This window comes from Nyctereutes procyonoides, unplaced genomic scaffold, assembly GCF_905146905.1.
Source record: "Nyctereutes procyonoides isolate TBG_1078 unplaced genomic scaffold, NYPRO_anot_genome, whole genome shotgun sequence".
Taxonomy (NCBI): Eukaryota; Metazoa; Chordata; class Mammalia; order Carnivora; family Canidae; genus Nyctereutes; species Nyctereutes procyonoides.
The window spans coordinates 20,801,298-20,828,820 of NW_026575147.1; the positions used below are offsets into that span (position 1 = coordinate 20,801,298).

At 38.9% G+C, this 27,523-nt stretch overlaps 1 protein-coding gene and 1 pseudogene across 3 annotated transcripts in view; one reads left to right on the top strand and one right to left on the bottom strand.

Annotated features, from left to right (window-relative positions):
- The window catches only part of SNX27 (sorting nexin 27), a 75,543-nt gene that overhangs the window by 18,543 nt on the left and 29,477 nt on the right, over positions 1 to 27,523 (top strand). For all 3 annotated transcript variants that reach the window (XM_055312358.1, XM_055312355.1, XM_055312357.1), the window contains exon 2: positions 8,576 to 8,807. In XM_055312358.1, coding sequence (XP_055168333.1) covers positions 8,576 to 8,807 — 232 coding nt within the window. The remainder of the gene's footprint in view (positions 1 to 8,575; positions 8,808 to 27,523) is intronic.
- Positions 17,975 to 18,646, bottom strand: LOC129501325 (calcyclin-binding protein-like; annotated as a pseudogene).

Sequence of the window (27,523 nt, forward strand, 5' to 3'; positions counted from 1 at the left end):
GGATCACGCCCTGGGCTGCAGGCGGCGCTAAACCGCTGCACCACTGGGGCTGCCCGTCTACTTTTTAAAAAAATTTTATTTATTTATTCATGAGAGATAAAGGCAGAGGGAGAAGTAGGCTCCATGCAGGGAGCCCGATGCAGGACTCGATCCCAGGACTCCAGGATCACGCCCTGGGCTGAAGGCAGGCGCTAAACCGCTGAGCCACCCAGGGATCCCCTATAATCCACTTTTTAAAAAATATTTTATTTATTTGACACAGAGTGATAGAGCAGCATCAGAGGGAGAGGAAGAAGGAGAAGCAGGTTCCCTGCTGAGCAGGAATCCTGATGCAGGGCTCAATCCTGGGACCCTGGGGCCCTGGGACCCTGGGAGCATGGCCTGAGCTGAAGGCAGATAGTTAACCACTGAACTACCAGGAACCCCTATAATCTGTTTTTAGCATAATATTGGCTCAAACATATTTCTAGAATATTTTCTTCATTTCTGTAATTTTAAGTGATTGCTTTATGGTTCATTTGTGCTATAATTTTCTTAACCATTCATCCCTCTATTATTGACTTTTTATTAGAACAGAAATTTGGACAGTCCAACTTTTCTTTGTTGAGTATTATTTCATTCTTTCAACATATATTTGAGAGTGGTCTACATGCCAAGGTAAAGTTCTTGCCCTTTTAGAGCTCCTATTTTGATGTTTTCCTTAAGATAAATTTTCAGTAATGCCATTTTAGTTGAAAAGATAAGAACATCTTTATGACTTCAGATGCATATAACCAGTAAAATTGCTTTCCAGAAGAATTTTACCTATTTATGTAGTTATCGTTTCACTTTCCATGTAAGTTAACAGTAAAAGTACTGAGATAATAATTTTGAACTTTTTAAGTTGTTGATAAGATTTGCTGTTTATTAGAAAAAGCTCAAACATTTTAGAAACCTTTGGCCATTTACATTCTCTTTTCCCATCAATAAATTAAGTGTTTTAAAATGTAGGATGCAAAATGTTATTATTTTTGAAACAGATTCCAAAAAATTTCTTTAGTGGTCCAGAATAGCAATTTTGCATAGACATATCCAAGCTTCACTTCTTGTGACTATGTTCATGGCATATGTGCTTGTTTGAATATCTTATCCCAAGAGTTAAGGGCAAAGTACAGCATGATTGCTAAGACAATTAGTCAATAAAAATATTCTCTGACTTTATTGTTTGCCTAAGTAATATAGCAAGGAGGCCGACTTAGTTGAAAAGGAGCCAATCTAAGCCAGTCAGATGACTTAGCTGCAAAATTGGAAAGGACAGATTTTCACATTTCAGTAGAGTAGTTCCTTATTTTTATATTGTCTAGTGTCTAATATTGCTGTGTACCCACTAACTGACAATGAACCAGTGAAAAGTCAAAGGAAATGTCACTCTTCTGATGTGTCAGGAGTCTATTTTTCTCCAACTTGTGAGTCTTCACCCAATTTCCAAAAAGATATATTGTGGAGAAAGTAGGGAGGTTATTTAAAAATCTTTGTGTAATTGAAGATATAACAGGTATGTAAAATTTTTAAGAATTACCCATTATTTAGGAATTTTTAAGAATTACCCATAGTTCTAGTCACTCTAACTCAACTATTATTTTACACATTGTGCCTTTTCTTGGGCAAAAATATATTACATGCTTATAATCACTATAGACAATATTTTGCATTTAACATAATGTAAGGATTTTTCCATGTTATATTGCACATAGTCTTTATAGATATTTTTTAAGAATAACTGGTCAAGGGTGCCTGGGTAGCTCAGTCAGTTAAATGACTGACTCAGGGCTCAGGTTGTGATCTCAGGGTTATGAGACTGAGCTTGCACCAAGTGCAGAGTATGCTAGAGATTCTCTCTCCCTCTCCCTCCCACTCTGTTCTACCCCATGCTCGCATGTTCTCTCTCAATAAATAAATAAAATCTTAAAATAAAAAGCCAGAAAAAGAATTGTATGGTCCATTTGCTTAATGTACTTCTGTGTCTTTATTCAGAGTAATCTAAAGTAGTAGAGGGATTATGATGGACTACTGTTTCACATTTATAAATGAGGATATTGTAGAATAATTTTTAATTTTTAAAGATTATATTTGTTAAGTAATCTCTGTACCCAGTGTGGGGCTTGAACTCACGACCCTGAAATCAAGAATTACATGCTTAAAAAAAAAAAAAAAAGAATCACATGCTTAAAGATTTTATTTATTTATTTTTAAGGATTTTATTTTTAAGTAATCTGTACACCCAGTGTGGAGCTTGAACTCACAACCGTGATATCAAGAGTCGCTTGTGGGGGGGATCCCTGGGTGGCGCAGCGGTTTGGCTCCTGCCTTTGGCCCAGGGTGCGATCCTGGAGACCTGGGATCGAATCCCACGTCGGGCTTCCGGTGCATGGAGCCTGCTTCTCCCTCTGCCTGTGTCTCTGCCTCTTTCTCTCTCTGTGACTATCATAACTAAATAAAAAAATTAAAAAAAAATTAAAAAAAAAAAGTCGCTTGGGGCACCTGGATGGCTCAGTTAAGCGTCTTTTGGGTTCCCTGCTCAGCAAGGAGCCTGCTTCTCCCTCTTCCCCAGCTTGTGCTTGTTCTCTCTCACTCTCTCTCAAATAAGTAAATCTTGAAGAAAAAAAAAAAGTGTCATATGCCCCACCGACTGAGCCAGCCAGGTGCTCCAGTAATTTTTATTTTTATATCTACTTCATTGAGGTTTAATTTACATACAGTCAGATGCACACATCTTGAATGCAGAGTTTGAGTTTTGACAAAGGTATAGACCCATTTAACCACCACCCAATCAAGATATAGAATTCTTCTATAGTTTTTGAAAGCTTCCTTGTGTTCTTTTGCATTCAGTATTTACCCCTGTCTCCCAGACAGCCACTGATTTGATTTTTACCACTGTAGAATACTTTTGCCTATTCTGGAACTTCAAATAAGTGGAATCAAATAAATCAGACCCTTTTCTGTCTCGCTTCTTTTGCTCAGTTTTTGAGATTCATCCAGGTTGTTGTGGATACCAGTAATTGGTCCTTTTTATTGCTGAGTAATAGTCCGTTGCATAAATATGTCACAGTTTTTTTTAATCTGTTCACCTATTGAGAGATATTGGGCTATTTTCAGTTTCGGACTTTTATGAATAAAGCCTCAGTGAATATTCAACTGCAATTGTTTGTGTGGATATGTTTTCATTTCTCTTGGATAAATACCTAGGAATGGCATTATTAGGTCATACAGTAAATATGTGTTTAATTTTATAAGAAATTGCCAGATTGTTTTTGCTTTATGTTCCCATCAGCAATGTATGAGAATTCCAGTTCTTCCACATCTTTGGCAAAACTTGATTTTGTCCTCTTTTTTTATTTTAGCCATTCTTGTGGGCATGTAGCCACAGTGTTTTAATCTACATAATTGAAAACAAATCATATTGTTTGCATTTATAAGAATTTATTGTCTATTTTTTTAATGGACTGCCTTTGAGGGACTAATTGCCCTTTAATTTACTTTCTTTGGGACACCTGGGGTGGCTCAGCGGTTGAGCATCTGCCCTTAGCTCAGGGTGTGATCCCGGTCCAGGGATCAAGTCCCCGCATTGTCTCTGCCTCTGTGTCTCTCATGAATAAATAAATCTTTTAAAAAAATTTACTTTCTTGAATGTCACAGGGGGTCAAGATACTATTCTGTTTACCATCCAGAATGGCTCCTTGCTGTGGTACATTAAGTGATTAGCTCTGTCATATTTCCATCCATAGTTTTAGTGTATACAGCTTCCTTCACAGTATACAAATCCTGACTATTTAGAACTTTTCCCCCCTGCTTTTTAGGGTGTTTATATTAGCTTTACAATTTCCCCAGCTGGCTAACTTTTAGTTGAGTAAAAGTCTTAATCTAAAGCCACTCCCATTAGCTAGCTAAAGGCCTCTGATTGGGCCAGATTTTGGTCTTACATAAAAAATGAAAATTTTATTAAAATTATTAGGTATATTTTTATAATGCTGAAGACACAAAGAAAATTTTGCGTATCATCTACTTACATAAACAAGATTTTTGGTTTTGCAACACCTGGGTGGCTCAGCAGTCGAGCATCTGCCTTTGGCTCAGGTGGTGATCCCGCAGTCCCGAGTTTGAGTCTCACATCGGGCTCCCTGCCCAGAGCCTGCTTCTCCCTCTGTCTGTGTGTCTCTGCCTCTCTCTTTGTGTTTCTCATGAATAAATAAGCAAATCTTAAAAAAAATTGGGGGGAGTCTTATTTGTGGATTGTTGGGAGTTTCTTTTTACTAGCCTTCTTTTTTTCCCTCACATTTTATTATGAAAAATTTCAAACATAAAAAAGTTGAAGGAAATGCACAGTGAATACTTGCGTAACTACCACCTAGATTTTATAATTAACATTTTGCTGTTTTTGTTTAATCACATATTTGCTGAAAATGTTTTGATAGTGTGTTTAAACCATGCCCTTTCTTTATGGAAGAACATAAATGAGTAGGACCCATTGGGCAGTAGTTACTTTTTGTGTGGTGTATGGTTAGCTGATTCTCTGATGCAGTGGTCTTATGAAGGTGATTCCCTTCTTGTAATAGATCAGCATAAGTTGAGAGCTCAATCATTTCCTTTTTTTAAAAACAACAACAACAACAACAACATTTTATTTATTTATTCATGAGAGGCAGAGACATTGGTAGAGACAAAGGCAGAGGGAGAAGAAGGCTCCATGCAGGAAGCCCGATGTGGGACTTGATTCCAGAACTCCAGGATCACGCCCTGAGACAAAGGCAGACGCTCAACTGCTGAGCCACCCAGGCGTCCCTCAATCATTTATTTTCAAATGAATTCCAGCTAGATAATATTACAAAAACAGAAGAAAGGCAAAGGAGGTTGGTGGTAGAAAGGATTTGTGTCATCATGAGGCCAACATACTACTAACCTGCTTGCTCAACTGATAATATGAGTAGCTATCATTTATTGAGTGGTTACCTTCTTCTAGAGCTTTATCACATTTTAGTTCTCATTCTGTTAGTCATAGGTATTATTAGCACCATTTTATGGATTGGGAAACTATGTTCGTGAGATTGAATATTATCTGTTAAATGGCACAAATGATACTCAAACCCAAGCCTGTCTAAAACCTGTGCTTTGAACCAGAAGTCTACTGCTGAAAGTTCCCTTTATTGCAGAACTTATAGTTTACATTTATGTCTTTAGAATTGTCCAAATTGGACCACACTTAATTTGAGCTTGGTATAGTGGCATTCTTGTGGAAAAGATATCACAGAAACATTTTTATGATTGTGAAGGCCTCTTAATTCTTGAGGAGGGAGGACCTTTTTTGAAATTAGACGTCCTGGGGTTTTTACTGACCTCATTTCATTCTCTGAAGAATGAAGGCATTTCTAGCCTTCTGTGAAATTGTGGAATGTATAGCATTCCTTCTGTAGTTGAACCATATAAACATTAGCAAATGTGCTTAGAATGTGACACTAGTAGTTACCTTTCTCTCTCTCTCTTTCTCTCTTTTCCCGTTTATAAAGAGGTTCTTGGGGTGATAGCCAATTTGAAGCTTGTTCTTATTGATAAACAAGTGAGACTAAGCAAGCTCCCTTGCTCCCTGGCTCTTGGAATAAGACTCACTTAAGTTTCTCTGATGACTTTCACGGCTTGTTTTTGTGAGTGACTCTAAGAACAGTGTATTTTTCTAACTTAACTGAATGGGTGAAGGAAATGTGCGTTGAAAGCAGTAGTTCTTCACCTTTCTGGAGGTTATATGCTCTCTTTTGAAGTCAGTGGAAGCTGTGGACCCCATCCTCAGGGGAAAAAATATGTATATGCACAAATACAGTTTTACATACAAATGCTATAGGTGTTCACCAACCCCTGACCTATTGACATAGTACTCAGATTAAAGATCCTTTAAAGGGAAAAATTGGGGAACTAGAAAAGAAGATTTGAGCATAAACTTTTTTTTCATAAATGTGCATCTCATAAAATTAATTATACTAACATAAAAATCTTGTTTTAGTATCCAAGATGTTCAGTTTCTTTTTTTTTTTTTTAAGATTTTATTCATTTATTCATTGAAGACACACAGAGAGAGGCAGAGACACAGGCAGAGAGAGAAGCAGGCTCCATGTAGGGAGCCTGATGGGGGACTTGATCCTGGGACTCCAGGACCATGCCCTTGGCAGAAGGCAGGTGCTAAACCACTGAGCCACCCAAGGATCCCCTGATGTTCAGTTTCTAAAGCGAGTTTTCCCTGCTTTGTTGAAAAAATATTGAAGATACTCATGTAAGCTAAGATTTTTAGGGTTGGATGAAGTTCTCTGTGTTGATTTCTAATTTTTGCTTTTTCAATTTATTACTTCTACCAGCAAAATATTTTCTCAGAACTAATAAGGCTAAAGATTTAGATGAAATCCTTTGGCAATCCCCAACTTCAGGTTTCCATTTCTTCTTCAGCTAGCATTTCTTCAACAGCTTCACAGTACTTCCTTATTATACCTTCTGATGTAAATGTTCAGGTATTGTTCCCAGCGAGTTAACATGTTTCATTACATTAATCCTCACAGCAGTCCTTGTAGGGGCTTATTATTGTCCCCATATTACAAATGCAGAAAACAATTATAAGAAATTTTATTTTAGGGATCCCTGGGTGGCGCAGCGGTTTGGCGCCTGCCTTTGGCCCAGGGCGCGATCCTGGAGACCCGGGATCGAATCCCACATCGGGCTCCCGGTGTATGGAGCCTGCTTCTCCCTCTGCCTGTGTCTCTGCCTCTCTCTCTCTCTGTGACTATCATAAATAAATAAAAAATTAAAAAAATAAGTAAAAAAATTAAAAAAAAAAGAAATTTTATTTTATTTTTTAAGATTTTATTTATTTATTCATAGAGAGAGGCAGAGACACAGGCAGAGGGAGAAGCAGGCTCCATATGCAGGGAGCCCGATGTGGGACTTGATCCCGGGTCTCGAGGATCACACCCCAGGCTGCATGCAGCGCCAAACCGCTGTGCCACTGGGGCTGCCCTATAAGAAATTTTAAATGACTTAGTCAAGACCAGTGCCTGTTCTAAAGGCAAGGCCAGGATTTGAACCCATAGCTTCAAAGCCCATTTTCTCTCTTATCATCTGGCTCTGTGATCAGAGTTGACCATTTTTTTCTGATTTCTAGTTTGACCTGATACAAATTTTAAATATTCAAATTTCCATCAGTGGAAGGGGTGCTTTTATTTTCTTTTATAGCTAGCCAATTGTAAAATTACTGAATATTTTTGTGTTAGACTTTAGGTTGTGAAATGTCTAGAGTGCTGAATTTATTGATTAGATTGTTAAACCCAAGTAGAAGGAGGCTTAGCTGAGTGATCTCCATATAAATGGATGTTTCAGATACCAGAGTCTGATAGAGACAATTCTAGCGACTGAAAAGTCTGTGGAAAACTTGTTACTAAACTTAGCATCATTTTCAGGAAGGAAAAATCCTAATGGTTTGGAACTGAAAAGAGCTTAACTCTAAAGGGTAGATAAGCTTTTATCAAATTGACTAAAGGCCAGGTGTGTGTTTCCTAACTCTCATGGGATAGCCATGGAGGGAACCTGCAGGCCAGCTAGCTGCCTAATGGTTTTTGCTGAGACAGCAGGAAGGGGCAGCATTATAGGAAAGTAGTTCAGTTTGCTAAGTGAGTTTTGTGAGACTCAGCATCTTTCTTGACAGAATTACCTTTCTTAAACCTTGTGCTTTTCCTAGTTGCCGCCTTTTATCCAGTGAAACAGGGAAGACAATGAGTAGGTTGATTTACTATATAATTTAAGATGTAGATTTTTTTTTTTGTTTGTTTAAACTGATGACACAGGGCTTTAAGTGAGATAGCACAGAGCAGAAAGAAGAGTAGGTAAAATGCTGACAGATGTGATTGAGAGGACAAAGGAAGTGGATTCAGATAATGACATTTCAAAATTGCCTTTTTAAAAACCAAGTGATAGAAGAAATTGTATGAAGATAGATAACATTTAACTCCCAAGGTGATGAGACTTGGTATGAAGGTAAATTAAGTTGACTGATTTGGAGATAGGGTGAAATCAGATCTAAATATAAGAATGATCTTAAGTCATACTTTTTGAGTCTTTACAGATTATAGGAATGCATTTTGTAAAAAATTTCTTCTAACAGAAATTTCAGGAGGTTTAAAAAGAACTTAAGTACAGTTCAAATAGCAGCATTGTTAAAAGCCACTTTGTATTGTATACATGCTTGGTTAGGATGAGGAAATTAGGTTTGAAAGCTTTGTTTCCTCTGCAGCTTCACCATGTGCTTTCCTGAAGCTATGTGTGGGATTCTAGCATAGAGGAAGGGCAGGTCCTCTCACCTGTTTCCATTTCTTCTCCCTGCCATAAATTCACAGACACTTTTTTACATTATGATCTATAAAAATATAAACAGCTTTTCTGGAACCAAATTAATCTTGATTTTATAGTTCATATTGTGTGACACTAGAGTGGGGGCAGGAGGGTGGAGATATAAGGTGTTTGGACCCTTCTGGTTTATGGGATTGTTTTTTTCCCTTTTTCCCCTTAGGAACGGCGTGAATGTTGAGGGGGCGACACACAAGCAGGTGGTGGACCTGATCCGAGCAGGCGAGAAGGAATTGATCTTGACAGTGTTATCTGTACCTCCACATGAGGCAGATAACCTAGATCCCAGTGACGACTCGTTGGGACAATCATTTTATGATTACACAGAAAAGCAAGCAGTGCCCATATCGGTCCCCACATACAAACATGTGGAGCAGAATGGTGAGAAGTTTGTGGTGAGTGTCAGCCCAACTCAATCCTCAAAACATTGAGCTTTTATTCCCCCACACCCAGTCTTGTCATTTATAATATATATTAGAGTGCTAAAAGTAATCACCACAACCTAGGTCAGCTCATCTACCAGGAAGGTGGGTTCACACATAAATAAAAGACACTGACCATGATTTTTTGCAAGGGGTAAATACACTAATGGAAACGATTTCTATTTCTGCTTAAATATAAATTCGTTTTCTTTCCAGACAGTTTTATGTTTGCATTCTGGTCTTTTGTAAACGTGCAAGTTGGTTTTGTTTGTTTTTATTTGGTCACCATATCTATTTGCTAATAGCAGTCTCTCGCTTACTGTTGACTCTCTAGAGCTATAGAGCTAGTTTTAAAAGATGGTGTCTCCCAAAACATTTGGGTAATATGGAGTTTGTCCACATCAGAACCTACAGGTGCCCTACACTCCTCTCCACCACATCTTGTTCTTTTTCATTTTCTTTCAAGATACCGGTGTGAATGATTAATTTGAGTTTTCTCCAAGCTCCTCATTATACTCTGAATACAGTTCACATGAACTATTCTATATATTTCCAACCTGTTGCTATTGTAGATATGCAGGAAAGTCCACCCTGAGTTCTGGGTGATATGTGCCAGCCCCTTTTTTGAGTGCCTTTGCTTGTTCCTCAAAACCTAATAGCTGCTGGTAACCTAATCTACTTACTTTTTCCCTTTCTCTCTCTCTTTTTAAAGTTTTTCTCTTGACTGAAGTATGCTTTATTTGCCTTTGATTATTTGAGGAATGTTGATATAATGAGAAATTCATTATTCTTTGTAGACAGTGCAGTGAGTTCTGTTGGATATTGGCAGACAGACTACATGTGTTTCAAGCTGAACTACTGATTGAAGTTGCAGTCTTGGAAACTGAGATTTGTTTCTCATATAGGAATGAGCCACAGGACATTTATGGTAAATTCTTAGTGGGGAGATGAGAAAAGCGAGCAGAGAAGCCAGAAAAGTTCAGAAGGATGTAAAAATGTTCGACTGCATTTGTAATTTAGCTGGTGATGATAGCATGTAGCACAGTGTTCTCCAGCTTAGTCTATGGATTACCAAAGCCATATACCCAAAGTTTAGAGTTTTGTGTTTTGGAGGTGCTATACTTTGAACCATAAGGCATGTAAAACATAGAAACCAAGGTCAGCTCCTAAAAGTAGAACAGATTAGATGCTGAGACCTTGGGAATGTATGTAGACTTGAGAAAAGGAATGAATTATCCCTTTTAAGAAAATCAACATTATTGAGCATAATGTATCTGCATTAACATTCACCTACATAGGGGATCCCTGGGTGGCGCAGCGGTTTGGCGCTTGCCTTTGGCCCGGGGAGCGATTCTGGGGACCCGGGATCGAATCCCACGTTGGGCTCCCTGCATGGAGCCTGCTTCTCCATCTGCCTGTGTCTCTGCCTCTCTGTCTCTCTCTGTGTGACTATCATGAATAAATAAAATCTTTAAAAAAAAAAAACCAAAAACCTTCACCTACATTAAATGTCCAGTTTCATGAATTTGGATAAATGTACATAGCTTTATTTTATTTTCTTTTTTTAAAGATTTTATTTATTTATTCACGAGAGACATACAGAGAGAGGCAGAGACTCAGGCAGAGGCAGAGGGAGAAGCAGGCCCCACGCAGGGAGCCCAGTGTGGGACTCGATCCCAGGTCCCCAGGATCATGCCCTGGGCTGAAGGCAGACACTCAACTGCTGAGCCACCCAGGTGTCCCTGTACATAGTTTTTAATCACTGTCACCACAATCCAGATACAGAATATTTTCACCACCGCAGGAAGTTCCCTCTTGACCTTTTGCAGTCAGTCCTCTCCCCATAATACTACCCCTATTGACCACTATCAGGTTCCTGTTAGTATATTTTGCCTTTTCTAGAATGTTAGATCAACAGAATCACAAAAGTGGTTTTTGGTGTCTGGCTTTGTTCATTTAGTGTAGTCTTTTTAAGATTGATACGTGTTGCATATATCAGTAGTTTGTTCCTTTAATTGCAGTTAATTTTTAATTGGATAAACTTTACTGCAATTTGTTTATCCAGTGACTTGTTGATGCATGTTTTGGTTGTTTCCAGTTTTATTATGACTGAAGGTGACATGAAATAACATTAATATATGGGGCTTTACATAGATGTATGTTTTCATTTCTCTTGCATAGCTAGAAGTGGAATTGCAGGATCCTATGGCAAATGAAACTTTAACCTTATAAATAACAAATTGTCAAACTTTTCCAAAGAGACTTTACCATCTTAACATTCTCATCTGCAGTGGAGTTCCAGTTGGAGTTCCAGTTGTTCCATAACCTCTTCAACACTTGGTAATATCCGTTTTTTAGATTCTAGGCATTCTAGTGGTATCTCTTTCTAGTTTGTTTGTTGTTTTTTTTTTTTTTTAAGATTTTATTTATTCATGAGAGTCACAGAGAGAGAGAGGCAGAGGCACAGGCAGAGGGACAAGCAGGCTCCCCACAGGGAGCCCAATGCGGAACTCAGAACTCGATCCCAGGACCCTGGAATCGTGACCTGAGCCAAAGGCAGATGCCCAACCACTGAGCCACCAAGGCATCCCCCTCTTTCTAGTTTTAATTTGCATTTGCCTAATGACTCATGATGATGAGTTTTTCTTTTCTTTTTTTTTTTTTAAGATTTTATTTATTTATTTATTTGAGAGAGAGAGAGAGGGAAAGAGCACAAGTGGTGGAAAGAGGAAGAGGGAGATAAGCAGACTTTGTACTGAGGAGGGAGCCTGACTTGGGGCTTGATCCCATGACCCCAGGATCATGACCTGACCGGAAGGCAGATGCTTAATAGAATGAGCCACCGAGGCACCCCAGAGTTTATTTTCATGTACTTAGTAGCCATCCTTATATTTCCATTGGTTGAAGAGTTCAACTTTTTTTTCCCGTTTTAATTAATTTTAATTTATTTTTAAAGCTCCTATCTATTTATTCATGAGAGACAAAGAAAGGCAGAGAGGCACAGGCAGAGGGAGAAGCAGGCCCCATGCAGGGAGCCCGATGTGAGACCTGATCCTGCAACTCTGGGATCACGCCCTGAGCTGAAGGCAGATACTCAACCACTAAGTCACCCAGGCATCCCTTTACCCCATTAAAAAAAAAAAAAAAAAAAAAAGATTTTATTTATTTGAGAGACAGCGAGAGTGAAAGAATGAGTGGGGGGAAGGGCAGGGGAAAAGGGAGAAGTGGACTCCCCACTGAGTGTGGAACTGAAGGCAGGGCTTGATCCCAGGACCCTGAAAACGAACTGAGCTGAAGTCAGAGGATTCATCTCTTAACCATCTGAGCCACACAGGTGCCCCTCCCAGTTTAAAATTTAAATTGTTTATCTTCTTATTTTGTTGTTAAGAGTTCTTTATATATTTGGAGTCTTTTTTTTTTTTTCTTTAAGATTTTATTTATTTACTCAGAGACACAGAGAAAGAGGCAGAGACCCAGGCAGAGGGAGAAGCAGTCTCCATGCAGGAAGCCTGATGTGGGACTCGATCCTGGGATCCTGGGATCACACCCTGAGCTAAAGGCAGACGCTCAACCACTGAGCCACCCAGGCGTCCCTGGAGTCCTTTATCAGAGAGATATTCTTTATTTACTCATGAGACACACAGAGAGAGGCAGAGACACAGGCAAAGGGAGAAGCAGGCTCCATGCAGGCAGCCTGATGTGGGATTCAATCCCAGGACTCCAGGATCATGCCCTCAGCTGAAGGCAGACGCTCAACCACTGAACCACTCAGTCATCCCCTTTTTATTTTCTGTTTAACAGTATCTTTCAAAGAACAGAAATTTTAAATTTTGATGAAGTCCAGTTTGTCTGTTTTGTTCATTTATGGATAATTCATGTTCCAAGACATCTGTCTAACCCAGGGACACTATCTTGTAAAAGTTTTATAGGTTTTTTTTTTTTTTTTTTTTTTTTTTTTTTTAAGATTTCATTTATTTATTCATGAGAGACACAGAGAAAGAGGCAGAGACACAGGCAGAGGGAAAAGCCAGCTCCCCTAGGGGAGCCCAATGTGGGACTCAATCCCAGGATTTAGGGATCACGCCCTGAGCCAAAGGCAGATGCTCAGCCACTGAGCCAACCAGACATCCCAGTTTTATAGTTTTATTTTTGTTTTTGTAATAGCTTTACTGAGGTGTGATACATACTAACAATTGTATACCTTGAGTGTATATAATTCAGTGGTTCTCCCTTTGTTAGAGTAGTGCAGCCATTTACCATAGTCAATTTTAGAACATTTTCATCACCTCAAAAAGAAACACTATACTTCTTAGCCACAATCCTCCAAACCTCCCATCTGCTCCCTATAAATCTTTCTGTCTCTATAGATCTGCTTATTCTGGACACTCCATGTAATGAAATCATTTGTGTTCTCAGAGTTTATCCATGTTGTAGGATGTATCAGCCAAGTAACATTCCATTGTCTGGACATACCACATTTAATTTATCTCCAGTTGATGAACAGTTATTTCTACTTTTTGACTGTTATGAATAATGCTGTTTGGAGTATGTGTATACAATTTTTTATGTGGATACATGTTTTCATTTCTCTTGTATATTACATAGAAGGGAAATTACTGGGTCATATGGTAACTCTTGTTTTAACCTTCTGAGGAAATGGCAAACTGTTCTCCAAAAAGTGGCTCCGTCAGAGTTTTCACTATTATGTTTAGGTCTGAGGTCCATTCAGAGTTGATTCTTGTATCAATACTGTATGGTATATAAGGGTTAAGATTTTTTTCCCCCATATAGATATCTAGCTGTTTCAGCAACCTTTGCTGAAAAAAGAATATCCTTTCCTCATTGAAATACCTTGGCTTTATTGTTGAAAATCAGTTGAATATATATATATATATATATATATATATATATATATATATATTTCTATTTCTGTATTCTGTTCCAGTGGTTATATCTGAACTTTTTTTTTTAAGATTTTATTTATTTATTCATGAGAGACACAGAGAGGCAGAGACACAGGCAGAGGGAGAACAGGCTCCATGCAGGGAGCCGATGTGGGACTCCATCTCGGGACTCAAGGATCAGGCCCTGAGCCGAAGGCAGACATTCAACTGCTGAGCCACCCAGGCGTCTCTATATGTGAACATTTCAATGTTTATGTTATTTTGAGATTGTCCTCTGTTTAGTGTCTTTTCCCTTAAAAATGAGTAATAGCCTCCTGGTTCTTTGTACAGAGAGTAACTTTGGATTGATCTTGGATATTGTGAATGTTGCATTGTGTAGGCCCAGAGTTCTATGATGGTCCCCTGGGAAATGTTGATGTTTTATTTTGCCTGGCGATTAACTGTAAGCTATGCCCCTAGTTCAATTCTTTCAGACTTTTCTGTGCTAGTTTGAGTCAATTCTGCATGTGTATTATTCAGAGAGAGATCAGTGTGAGAAGGATGTGGTGTTCATTCACAAAATTAAGGCATCCTTTTCTCTGTTTCTCTCCTCTGGAATTCCCTATTCATTCTGGTGGCAGTCACAGTTGCCTAGAATCTTTTCTCTCTTCCCTTCAGTCAACAAATGTCAGAATTTCTGCTGGAATTTTAGTTTCCGAACTTAGGTTACTTTGTGACTGATGCCTACTATCAGGACAAAGGCCCTGAAAACAGGAACTCCCCCCACCCCACCCAGCCCTGTGGGGGTCTCCAACCCGCTGCAGCCTGCCTGCATTTAAGTGTAGTATTCAGAATTCTTAAGTAATTGATTTTGCATTTTGTCCAGAGTTTGTAGTTACTGTTACTGGAAGGTTGTTCTGTAGAGGAATCTTAAGTTCTATCAATGTTTTTTTTGTTTGTTTGTTTTTTGTTTTATGTATTAGAAACTTGCCTTCTGGGATCCCTGGGTGGCGCAGCGGTTTAGCGCCTGCCTTTGGCCCAGGGCGCGATCCTGGAGACCCGGGATCGAATCCCACGTCGGGCTCCCGGAGCATGGAGCCTGCTTCTCCCTCTGCCTGTGTCTCTGCCTCTCTCTCTCTGTGTGTGTGTGACTATCATAAATAAATTAAAAAAAAAAAAAAAAAAAAAAAAAATTAGAAACTTGCCTTCTTGATGAATTGGCCCCTTTAATGTTACAAAACATCTCTTTAGCTTTTGTAATACCCTTTGTTCTGAAATCTCTCTGATATTATCATATAGCCACTAACCTCACCTTTTTTTTTTTAAATTTATTCAGGAGCAGCCCTGGTGGCTTAGCGGTTTAGTGCCGTATTCAGCCCAGGGTGTGATCCTGGAGACCCAGGATCGAGTCCCACGTCAGGCTCCCAGCCTGCTTCTCCCTCTGCCTGTCTCTCTCTCTCTGTGTGTGTCTCTAACAAAAAAAAAAAAAAAAAGATTCATCTGAGAGAGAAATAGTGTGAGTGGGGTCAGGGGGGAGGGGCAGAGGGAGAGGGAGATTCTCCCGCCCCCCCCCACCAGCAGACTCCCCACTGAGCATGGAGTCCCAACACAGGGCTCCATCCTAAGACCCCAAAATCATGAGCTGAAATCAAGAGTCTGCCACTTAACCAACTGAGCCACCCAGGTGCCCCTCACCTTTCTTGTAGCTATTATTTTCATTGCCAAATTGCATAAAGAAGCAAGACACAGTATATGCTGTCCTAAGACACTCACCTTAAGTACATCTATATAGATAAGTTAAAATTAAGTGAATGGAAAAGATATCCCATGAAAACAATAATTATTTGGAATGTATAGTCTACTTATAATTTCATTTAATTATTGTATAGTCAGCTTTAAGCCTACCATATTACTCTTTATTAACTATATCTTATGTTCTTATGTTCTTTATTCCTTTTTTCCTTCTTTCCAGCCTTCTTTTTGATTAGTGGAGTATTTTTTTAGAATTTTTTTTGTTTTTTAAATAATCTCCACATCCAACATGGGGCTTAAATCTACAACCTTGAGATCAAGGTCACATGGCACTACCAACTGAGCCAGGCAGTCCCCCCAGTGGAGATTTTTTTTTGTTTTCATTTTTGTTGTTTTTTGTTTTTTCAATATTTAATTTATTTATTCATGAGAGACACACAGAGAGGCAGAGACACAGGCAGAGGCAGGAGAAGCAGGCTCCATGCAGGAGCCTGATGTGGGACTCCATCCTGAGTGGATGGAACTCCGGGATCACATCCTGAGCCAAAGGCAGATGCTCAACCGCTGAGCCACCCAGGCGTCCCTGTGTGGTTTGTTTTGTTTTGTTTTTGGGAGAGAGAGAGCACATGAGGAGGGGCAGAGTGAAAGAGAATCCCAAGCAGGCTCCATACCCAGCACAGACAGCTCGATCTCACAACCTGGAGGTGACCTGAACCAGAATCAGTCAGACACTCAACTGACTCAGCCACCCATGAACCCCTGGGGTATTTTTTTAATGATTCTATTTATCTCCAATATTATATTACAGATAAACTTGTTTTATTTTATTCGTGGTTGTTTCAGGTTTATGGTATTCATCTTTATAAGTATTACCTTTAAATAATACAGTATTACTTCTCATATAATAAAAGATTTTTACAACAGTATATATCATTTCCTTCTCTCATCCTTTGTTCAGTTGTTGTCATATATTTTACTTCCATGTGTATTATAAATTCCATGTTCCTTATCATTGCTTTAAACAATTCAAGAGATTAAAAATGAGGAAAGAGTTCTTTTATATTTAACCACATATTTACCATTTCTGGTGCCCTTCATTCCTTTGTGTAAATTCAATTTCCATCTGGTCGCCTATTCTTTCTGCCTGAAGAATTTCCATTAATATTCTCATGGTACAGATGGCAATGAATTCTCTTAGCTTTTGTTGGTCTGAAAAAGTCTTTATTTTGCATTTATGTTTGAAAGATATTTTTACCTGGTATAAGATTCTGAGTTGATAATTTTTTTTCTATCAATATTTTAAAAATGTGACTCTGTTGTTCTGGCCTGCATAGTGTCTGACGAGAAGTGAGAGGCCTGCTTGTTTTAGTTTTTGTTCCTCTCTATGTAATGCTTTAGCCCCTTTTAGTTACCTTCAAAGTTTTTAAACTTTAAAACTAAGTCTTTCTTGGTATTTATCCTGCTTGGAGTTTCCTAAATTTTATAGATCTGTGGTTTGATATCTTACTATTTTTCAAAAATTCTCAGTATGTCATCAGATATTTCTTTTTTTTTTTTTAAGATTTTATTTATTCATTCATGAGACACACACACACACACAGAGAGAGGAGAGAGAGGGAGGCAGAGACACAGGCAGAGGGAGAAGCAGGCTCCATGCAGGGAGCCCAATGTGGGACTCGATCTTGGGTCTCCAGGATCATGCCCTGGGCTGAAGGTGGCGCTAAACCGCTGAGCCACCGGGACTGCCCTCACCAGATATTTCTTTAGCTGTGTTCTTTTTCTCTTGTCCTTCTGAGATTCCAATTACATGTATGTTAGACTGTTCAATATTGTCCTACAGCTTTTGGATGCTTTATTTATTTTTTCTTTTTTTGCTTTATTTTTATTACCCTGTTTTGTTTTCTTTTTTTTTTTTAAAAGGATCCTATTTATTCATTTATGAGAGATACAGAGAGAGAGAGTGAGAGCAGAGACATGGGCAGAGGGAGAAGCAGGCTCCTTGCAAAGAGGCCGATGTGGAACCCAGTCCCGGGGCCTGGGATCACACCCAGAGCCAAAGGCAGACACTCAACCTCTGAGCCACCCAGATGTCCCTACCCTGTTTTTTTTTAATGCAAAAAATTCAGGTTTTATTTTTACTTACTCTTACGTTGGTGGGAGCTGATTTTCAGGAACTTACAGGCAAACAAGAACTTTTCTACCTCTTAGCTGAACAAAAACACGCACAATGTGGCATTATCATTAGGGAAGACATGCTTTTTTACATTTCACACAAGAATACAAATGTCCAGATTACTAAGGAAACCATCTTTAGAGGAAATGTTTAATAAGCATATTTTATTTAAATAAATCCTCCAGGAGGAAATGGGAGAATTCACTGTCTTTACTTAGAAGGCAGCTGTTAAGTAGATACCTGTCAAATTTACCCATGCAGCTCACCCAACATTTCTTTTTTGGAAACATCAATATTTCCACATCACAGTTCCCAAAATGACTTTAAGAGTCTTAAAATTCTGTGTCTCCTTTGGCTTGCTTCTCTCTTGATGTTCACTTCATATGATCATCTCCATCTTCATAAATTTCTTTTAGCAGGTTCATCAGTCCCTCACTAGGATCTGTTTCAGTGTCATAGGAGGGCTTTTCTTTCTCTTTGCATTCTTTTTCAATCTGAGTCAGATAGTCCCACTGTGTGTTTTCTGCTTTCTTTCTACATAAAAGAAGAACTGTATCTGTCCTGACTTTTTTTGAACTGCCTTCCACAGAGATGGGTTTTAAGAGATTGTTCACTATCATGGAATAACTCTCTTCCCATTTAGATTCTTTACCAAAAGATCAAATCACCTCTCTGTGAGATGCACTTGCACATTCTCAGTGGGGACTTGAACTCCAGTTAAGGTAATTTAGATTTTCACAAATTTATCTGATTGATCCTATCTGTAATTACTGATTTTTCACTGTATATCCTGTTGTAATGGGAGCAACCATAGCAGCTGGCTTCTCATTGTCAAGAAGTTCTGCCTTTCTCTGTGATTTCTGCTGCATCTTGTTCTTGATTTCTTTCTTGATCTTGGATTTTTCAGCTTTAAGGGCATCACATACTCTTTTTCTATTGGCCTTTTCTAGAAGTACCTTCACCTCTTCTAGATCTTTCTGTAGCTCTTCCAAAGCTGAAGCCATGATTGAGCTGATCAGGCAAGGCCCAAGCTGCAGCCACACAGGGGAGAGAACTGTAAACACTGCACAGAACATGTTCACCCGGACATAGGCCCCAGCTGCACGAGTCACATTGCCCAAGCTTGCATGCACACCCAACCTAGCAAGACCCGGCCTGCCTCCCCCCAGGCCTATTACCCTATTTTCAAGTTCACTGATTATTTCCTCAGCTATGTCTAATCTACTGTTGAGCTTGTCAGAGAAATTCTTCAGTTCTGATGTTGAGTTTTTTACTTCTATCATTTCCTCTGAAATTCTCCATCTATTTATACATGTTGTCTGCTTTTTCCATTAGATCTTCTAATGTATGAATCATAGTTATTTTAAGGTCCCTGTCTGATGGATTTGACACCTAACTATCTCTGAATTGCCTGTCTCTTGACATAAGTGGGGTTTTTTTGTCTTCCTTTTTTGTCCTATAAAATATGATTGAGTTCCAGGCATCATGTGTAGAAAAGTAGAGACTGAAGTAAATAGTATTTGAACCCAAAAATATGCATATGTCTTCTGTTAGGGGATTGAGTCAGTAGGTTCAATTTGGGTATTGTTTGGCTTTTGGTACCTTTATTGTGCCATAGGCTTCAAATCCCTTTAATAATAATAGGCTGTTTTGTGCTTAGAGTAGGGGCTGGGATTAGAGGCTCTGTTTTTCTGTGTTCTGCTCACCTTTCCCTCCCAGCTTTTAGCCACGCCTGCATGCCTGCACCACAGACAAGTTCTCTCCGTCTTTGCCTCTCCGTCACTGGTGGACTGTTCTTGCTTTTTATTTAGACCAGATTTGTAGTAGGGGTTCTCTGTTGTCTGGGCCAGCTTCCATTTTAGACAGGTCTATAGATACTCTCTGCCTATGTCTTGGGAGTGAGGCTTTTTTCATTTTTCTGCCCTTCTTCCTTATCACAGTGAAACTCTGCTGTGTGTCTGTGGTTAGTCTTGGAATTGTTGCTTGTCCCTCCCCAGCTATAGCAGACCTCTACTTAGTATCAGTATAGGAACTTGGGCCTACAATAATTTCCTGCCTCTCACCAGGAGTAAGGAGTAAAGGGGGTTTTGCTTTACTTTTTTCCAGAAGCAGTGGATCTTTGCCATTTGCCCTCTGAATGAAAAGATTTGCTGCCCATCACCTTAAGGCTTAAGGCTTTTGCTTAATAGAAGAGAAGGGTCTAGGGGAGATAGGTAGGGCATTGTGTCTGTCCCCCAACAATTGCCAATCACCTCTCTCATGCCTAGGCTGCCACAGTAGCCCATTTCTAGTGTCCTGCTCTGTCCCTAGTCTTTATTGTGAGCACAAGAGGCCCAGGGGGAAGACTTGCATGTGCATGGGAAATCTCTTATATCTGGTGTGGGATTACTGTTCTTGCAGTTTCCTAAATCCTAGATAGTAGCAGCCAAAGATAACTGCTTGATATATTTGTCTGCTACTACTTTTGTTTCTGTCTGTTCTGAGTCTGTTTCTACTGCCTGGAGTTTTCTCCTGCTTATAGGTCAAATTTTCATGCTTCTTTATATGTCTGATAATTTTTGATGTGATATTGGACCCTGTTAATTTAATGTTATTCTGTATTAGATTTTGTTATATTCCTTTAAAGAATGTTTCTTTCTTTCTTTCTTTCTTTCTTTCTTTCTTTCTTTCTTTCTTTCTTTCTTTCTTTCTTTCTTTTTTCTGGCATGCAGTTAAATTACTTACAGATTACTTTGATCCCTTTTCAGGTTTGTTTTTAAGCTCTTTTAGGGTGAGCATAGAGTAGCTTTTACTCCAGAGCTAATTCACCTCTACTAGTAAAGCACGACCCTTTTGAATTCTTTTGAATGCCCTGGAGATTCAAGGAAGTTCTCTTTATTCTAGCTGGAGGGAAGTCAAATGATTCCAGATGCTCTTTGAACTCCAGTAATTGTTATTTTTATGGCTCACCCTTAATAGTTCTTTGTTCAAATTACTATTTAACCAGAATTCAAGGGGATCCTATGCAGGTTTCTAGAGCTCTTGTCTCTAGCTGCCTCCTCTTGTGAATTCTATCCTACAAATCCTACCTGCTTTGGCCTCTCTGAACTCTACCTAGACTCTTTTCTCCACAACTCAGTGAAGTTGCCATAGTTTGGATGCCCCTGTCTGAGCTACAGTGCAGGCGTTACCTCTAGACAGAAAGCCTGGGTTATGGTTAAGACTCATCCTGTTTGTTTCTCTTTTCTCAGGGAATCACAGTTCTTAGTTGCCTGTTATCCAGTATCCAAAAATAGATGTTTCCTATGTTTTCCCCAGTTTTCTAGGTGTTTACTGTGGGAGGTTAATTCCAGATCATTCAGAATTCCCAGATTATCCTATAAAAGCAGAATATTTTTATTTATAGGTAATTCAATTTAAATTTGATTTTCAGTATTCTTGATTTTAAAAGAAATACCAATAGAACCCTGCTCATACTATTTAGAAAAATTGATTCCAGATGGATTAAGGACTTAAGTGACAAAATAAAAAAATTAGAATCTCGTAGTAGAAAGTATAAGTGAATAGGTTATTGATTCGGGGTATAAGAATTTAATACAGAAAACAATGGCACTAAAAATATTGATAAATGAGACTCCATAAAACAGAGATTTTTAAAAATCAAGTCACTTAATAAAGTGAGATGACAAATGACGCAGAAGATACAATATACACACATGAAAAAGATTATGTCAAGAATTTATAAAGAACTCTACAAATCAATGAGAAAAGCACAAAAACTCGGTGTAGTACTGGGCAACATATATGAATGTGTATTTTGCAGAAGAGGACACTTACATGACCAAATATGTGAAGAGATGATCAACATGATGAGATGAAACGTTAGAGAAACGTAAATTAGGACCACAGTGAGAAATCTTTTCACACTCATTCCCCATTGGCAAGAATAACAGGATCTTTTTATGGTTTACTGAAAGGAGTATAAATTGATGTAACCATTTTAGCTTATAGTTTGACTTTATCTCTTTAGGTTGGTTATTCACATACTTTATAACCTTGCAGTTTTACTTTGAGTATACCCAAGAGAATCTCTTAGAGATGTACAGCAGGGGGCATGTGTACAATTTCATAGCAATATTTGTTCAAGATCGCAAAAATCCGGCAACAACTGAAGTGCCATCAGCGGGATAACAGAGACTTAAAAAGCAAAACAACAGGGACACCTGGGTGGCTCAGCGGTTGAGTGTCTGCCTTTGGCTTGGGGTGTGATCCGGGGTCCCAGGATCCGGTCCCACATCGGGCTTCCTGCATGGAGCCTGCTTCTCCCTCTGCCTGTGTGTCTGCCTTTCTCTCTGTGTCTCTCATGAGTGAATAAATAAAATCTTTAAATATATATATATATATATAAGAAAACAAAACAACAAGCTGTTATATACAACAGAATAAACCACACAGGTATGTAACATTGTGGATGAGACTAAGGGAAAAGATAATCCATGGAAGGTCTCACTCTGCATGATAACCTTTTAATAAAACTAAAATACCCCCTTTGTAAAAAATTAGCTTCAGAGGTAGAATTTAGTGATTCATCAGTTGCATATAACACGCAGTGCTCATTACATCAAGTGCCCTCCTTGTTGCCCTTCACCCAATTATCCCATCCCCCACCCCCCCCAGCAACCCTCTGTTTATTTCCTAGAGTTCAGTGTCTCTTATAGTTTGCCTCCCCCCCAATTTTTATCTTTATTTTTTCTTCCCTTCCCCCATGTTCATCTGTTTGTTTCTTAAATTCCATATAGAGCGAAATCATATGACATTTTTCTCTGACTTATTTCGCTTAGCATAATACCTTCTAGTTCCATCCATGTCTTTGCAAATGGCAAGAATTTTTTTTATAATATTGCATTAAAGCTAAAATACCTCTTAAAAATTAAAATAGTACAAATTTAAGAATTACATATAAATACAGGAAAGTACAATAAAAAGAAAAGCAAGAGAATGATAAACATGGTTGAGTTTAGGGGGTCAGGGAAGCAGGGAGAGGGGATGATGAAGTTGGTGGAGACTATGGTTAGAAATTATCAGGGTCTTAGCTACAGTACACTTTTTACAAGGCCAAGAATAACTAATTAAATATCCAAATAAAGAGCTTGCCATAATGAGACTGTATTGTGAACCAAGGATTATGATTAATCCAGTTCGGTCCAAATAAAGAAAAAAAAGTAACAGAGACCATTTATAATCCTTCTTAGGGAAATACACATATGCGTGTATGTATGCACACACAAGGAACCTAAGTTATTTAAGAGCATATTGTGGCCTTTATGCTTTTTTATTTCCAAGAAGGAGCCTTTGGGAAAAATCACTGAGTTAAGAAATCTCCCCTGATTTACCCAGAAATCAACTAAGAGTACTGTATTTCCTTTTGCTTAATAAGCAGCTTGTGAATGGCAAATAATGTAGTCTTTTTAAAGATGAATTTTCAGCTAAAAATAAGATTAAATGGCAGGGTGGTGTTGGAAACAATTTGTTGGTCATAATGTACATTGAAGATTCATCCAGATCAATAGTAGGAACCAGGACAGCTTATATTTTACTTTTGGAAGCTGAACCTGAGTGGTGGTATTGCCATGGCCAAAATGTCGTCATGCTATTTTTTTCCCCTAATAACTTTTGCATTATATAAGGGGATTCTCTTTTTGTGTTCAGTAGCACAATTCCTGTCAGTTACTAGAGATTTGAGAAAATAAGAACTTTTTGAATATCAGAACCTATATAGGATGAGGCATTATCATTTAAAAGCCTTAAGAAATCTATAGGTGGGGGTTAAGGAACTAACAAAATGAAGATCTCTGATATCTGGGATTTTGGTTTTCCTACTGAATGCAGAGGAATAGAATCCAGATATTACTAGAATTGCTTTCCCTGTTACTAGGGTTGTGCTCATTGTAAGATTTTATCAGTTACAGGGCTCCTGGCTGGCTCAGTAGAGCACGAGACTTGATCTCAAGGTTGTGAATTCAAGCCCCACATTGGGCATGAAGCCTATTTAAGAAAAAGAGAAAGAAAAGAATGTATCAGTTACCATCTTCTGGCATTCATCACATAGAATTAAATCATGAGGCTAGAGAGAGAAACAGCATGGCATGAATTTTCAGCATTTAGATATTAGAAATTATTTTGAAGCTGAATTTTTAAAAAATTATTTATTTATTTATTCATAAGAGACACAGAAAGAGAGGCAGAAACATAGGCAGAGGGAGAAGCAGGCTCCATGCAGGGAGCCCGATGTGGGACTCTATCCCAGTACTCCAGGATCACGCCCTGAGTCGAAGGCTGACACTTAACAGCTAAGCCACTGAGGCATCCCATGAATTTTGAATCTTAGACTTGCAGAATCCAGAGAAACAAGATTAGACCACTGATAGATGAGTTTTACACTTTCCCCATCTATACGTCATGCCATTTTCCTTTTGGGTTCTTACTAAGCAAAGAGGAACTCAAGAGGACTGAAACTTGTTGATGGCACTAGGAGCGGTGCTGAGCATGCTGGGCAGCTTGTGGGCTGCCTCCCAGCTCACCACGTCCTGCCTGCCCTCCCCAGGAGCCTGAGGGCAGCTGCTGTCTGGACTCTGCACAGGTTCTACTCTGCTCTCCATGTGTATATTCACAGACAAACATGAATGGGTAGCAACAGATAATGGTATTGGAAGGGTGAGATTCAGCAGTTTTGCACAGAAAACTCTGATAGATGTTGTTTAATGTAGTCTTAACCTGAAGTTGGGACAAAATTGAACAGATGAGTTTGGTGTGGTGCTTTGGAAAGTGTGGAAACTGCTAGTGAACTCTATTCTCTATCAGGAGAAGCAACTGAAATTAATGAAACTCTTGCAGAAAACCCAGTACTTGTCAACATACCCTTTTATGAAGATGATTGGGTGGTCAAGATAATACTCAGTAATCTTTTTTTTTTAATTTTTATTTTTATTTTAATTTATGATAGTCACAGAGACAGAGAGGCAGAGACACAGGCAGAGGGAGAAGCAGGCTCCATGCATCGGGAGCCCGACGTGGGACTCGATCCCGGGTCTCCAGGATCCCGCCCTGGGCCAAAGGCAGGCGCCAAACTGCTGCGCCACCCAGGGATCCCAATACTCAGTAATCTTTAAGAATTGGCTGAATTAATGAGTGAAGAAGCATATGAGAAATACATAAAATCTATTAGCAGTGAAAATGGCACCCCTAAACAAACTAGTATGAAACAAAAAAAAAAAAAAAGAAATTTGTTACTTCAGACAGCTGGCATTGTAGTGTGAACTTCCCAACTTTTGAAGTCTTATAGGATATAGTCAGATCAGAAAGTGACCAGTGATCATTAAATTCAGTGTACTGTCACAAGCTAGACTAACTTCATCTATTCCATTTATAAGCCAGCCAGTCTTAGGGTTTAAATTAAGGTGGAAGCACCCAGGTGACTCAGTGGTTGAGCATCTGTCTTTGGCTCAGATCGTAATCCTGGGGTCCTGGGCTGGAGTCCCACATCAGGCTCCCTGTGGGGAGCTTGCTTCTCCCTCTGCCTGTGTCTCTGCCTCTCTGTGTCTCTCACGAATAAATAAATAAAATCTTTTTTTAAAAAAATGCAAGTGGAAAGATCCCAGAATGCGTTAAGTGAATCAGTCTTTTTTTTTTTTTTTTTTTTTTTTTGGCAAATGAGTGTGTCTAAACCAGGGAAATAGGAATACTAATAGATCTTGGTTAATTTTAAGGACCAGTGAAGAACAATGCAGTCTCTGTTGGTACCTATTTTAGTATGTTTTTCATTTGCTAAGCACAGTTAATTTAAAATGGTTTGGCTCCTGTGGAAGCCATTCCTATTTACATCAAAGTACTACAGAATTGTCAGATGCCTGGGTGGCTCAGTCGGTTGGGCATCTGCCTTTGGCTCGGGTCATGATCTTGAGGTCCTGGGATCAAGCCCCAATTGAGCTCCATGCTCACTGGGGAGTCTGCTCTCCCTCTATGTGCTCTTTCTCTCTGTGTCAAATAAATAAGTAAATCTTAAAAAAAAAAAAAAAAGACTATCAGGGCATACTATTTATATTTCTGTACCCTTTGATGCCACATTTAAATTGAGAGTGGTGAGGACTTAAGTGAAAGTCTATTTGATGTTACTCTTCTCAATTTATAAGAAGTTGAAAGTTGAATCAACTTTTCAGGTTTCTTGTTGAAATTATCACAAAGGCCTCTCAGGCCATAGGGTTCTTTTTGCCCTAAGGAAATGTTTTACTGGACTTGAGATCAATCATGTGATCACCTTTGAAGAAATGCAGTCATAGTCTTCATGTGCATTATCAAAGACTTAACTCTACTCTTCTTTGGAAAAAGACATTGAAGAATATCTTTGAACCGAAGTGTCATTAACTAGTTTTACCTCCCTCCCTTCCTTCCTAGTATGAGGAACTCAGGCTGATATATATCACCCTTAGTGTTATAGACTTCTTTTTAAGCAAAGGAATGACGCTGTTATTGAGAAATTTGGATAGCTCAGTTTGAGAAAGAAGTATACAAGATCAGGTTGACTGAATAAGACTTTCTAAGACTTCCGGCCCTGAAGAGAACTGTGGTATTGTTCTAAGGGGAGTGCTCTTCTTCATTTTATGCATTTGTACTTCAGGAGGCAGTGATTGGAATGCTTCATAATATAGGTGATCCATGACAATTACAACTTTGAGTGATAATCACAGGAAGAAAGCTCATTGGTCAGGATCATACTCCTCTCTGGAGACTGTTACATAGTGATTAGAGGCTCCGCTTTTAATTGAGGAAGGAATCATAGGTGGGGTATTAGGGGAGAGGAGTCTTGAATGAATAAATTATTTTATGTTTGCATTTAATTCATGCTTCCTAAATCATAGAAGCATGGGAAAGATAACTTCTTGAGCTTTGAAGGAAAGGCTTTGGCCTATGCATTCTCGGTGATTAACTCTTGATTCCATGAGTAGATGATCTGTTTTTTGCACATTTGAAATTTGGAATGACTTTTGCAAAACCAGTAAATATGATTCGGGGCCAGTTTTTCCATCTCTGCCTCATTTGTTATGTTCTAAGAATACAGAGGAATTATTAGATGTTTTTGGATTGCACGTTCTCTCACTTTCCTTTATGAGGGTACATATTCAAGAATCTCACGTATATCCGTTTATTTCTTCATCCAATATTTCCTGAGTGTCTGCTATGTTCCACACCCTGTTCTGGAAGCTTGGCATGTATCTATGAACAATAGACAAAAATCTCTAACCATTTTTTCATGAGGATTATTAATTCTTTGTAATTACAAGGTGGTCCTTATAATACATTTATTCTTCAACTTTTTGTTAACCCTGTTTTAATGATGGAAGGAAGAACAATACTAAAGATATCTGACTTCAGGAAAGGAGTTTTTTTTTTAAGATTTTATTTATTTATTCATGATAGAGAGAGAGAGAGAGAGAGAGAGGCAGAGACATAGGCAGAGGGAGAAGCAGGCTCCATGCAGGGAGCTCAACGTGGGATTCGATCCCGGGTCTCCAGGATCGCGCCCTGGGCCAAAGGCAGGTGCTAAACTGCTGCACCACCCAGGGATCCCAGGAAAGGAGTTTTTGCAACAAAGACACTTTGCTAACAAAATACTACTGTTACTTAGATCATTTTTAGACCTTCCTCTGGATGTTTGGGCTACATACAAGTATCAGTCACATTGCTTTATAGTACGTCCTCACTAATAAAAGTCCACCCTTAAAAGCTGATAATTGCCTTTGAAGATATTTAAAACAGGGATCCCTGGGTGGCGCAGCGGTTTGGCGCCTGCCTTTGGCCCAGGGCGGGATCCTGGAGACTCCGGATCGAATCCCACATCGGGCTCC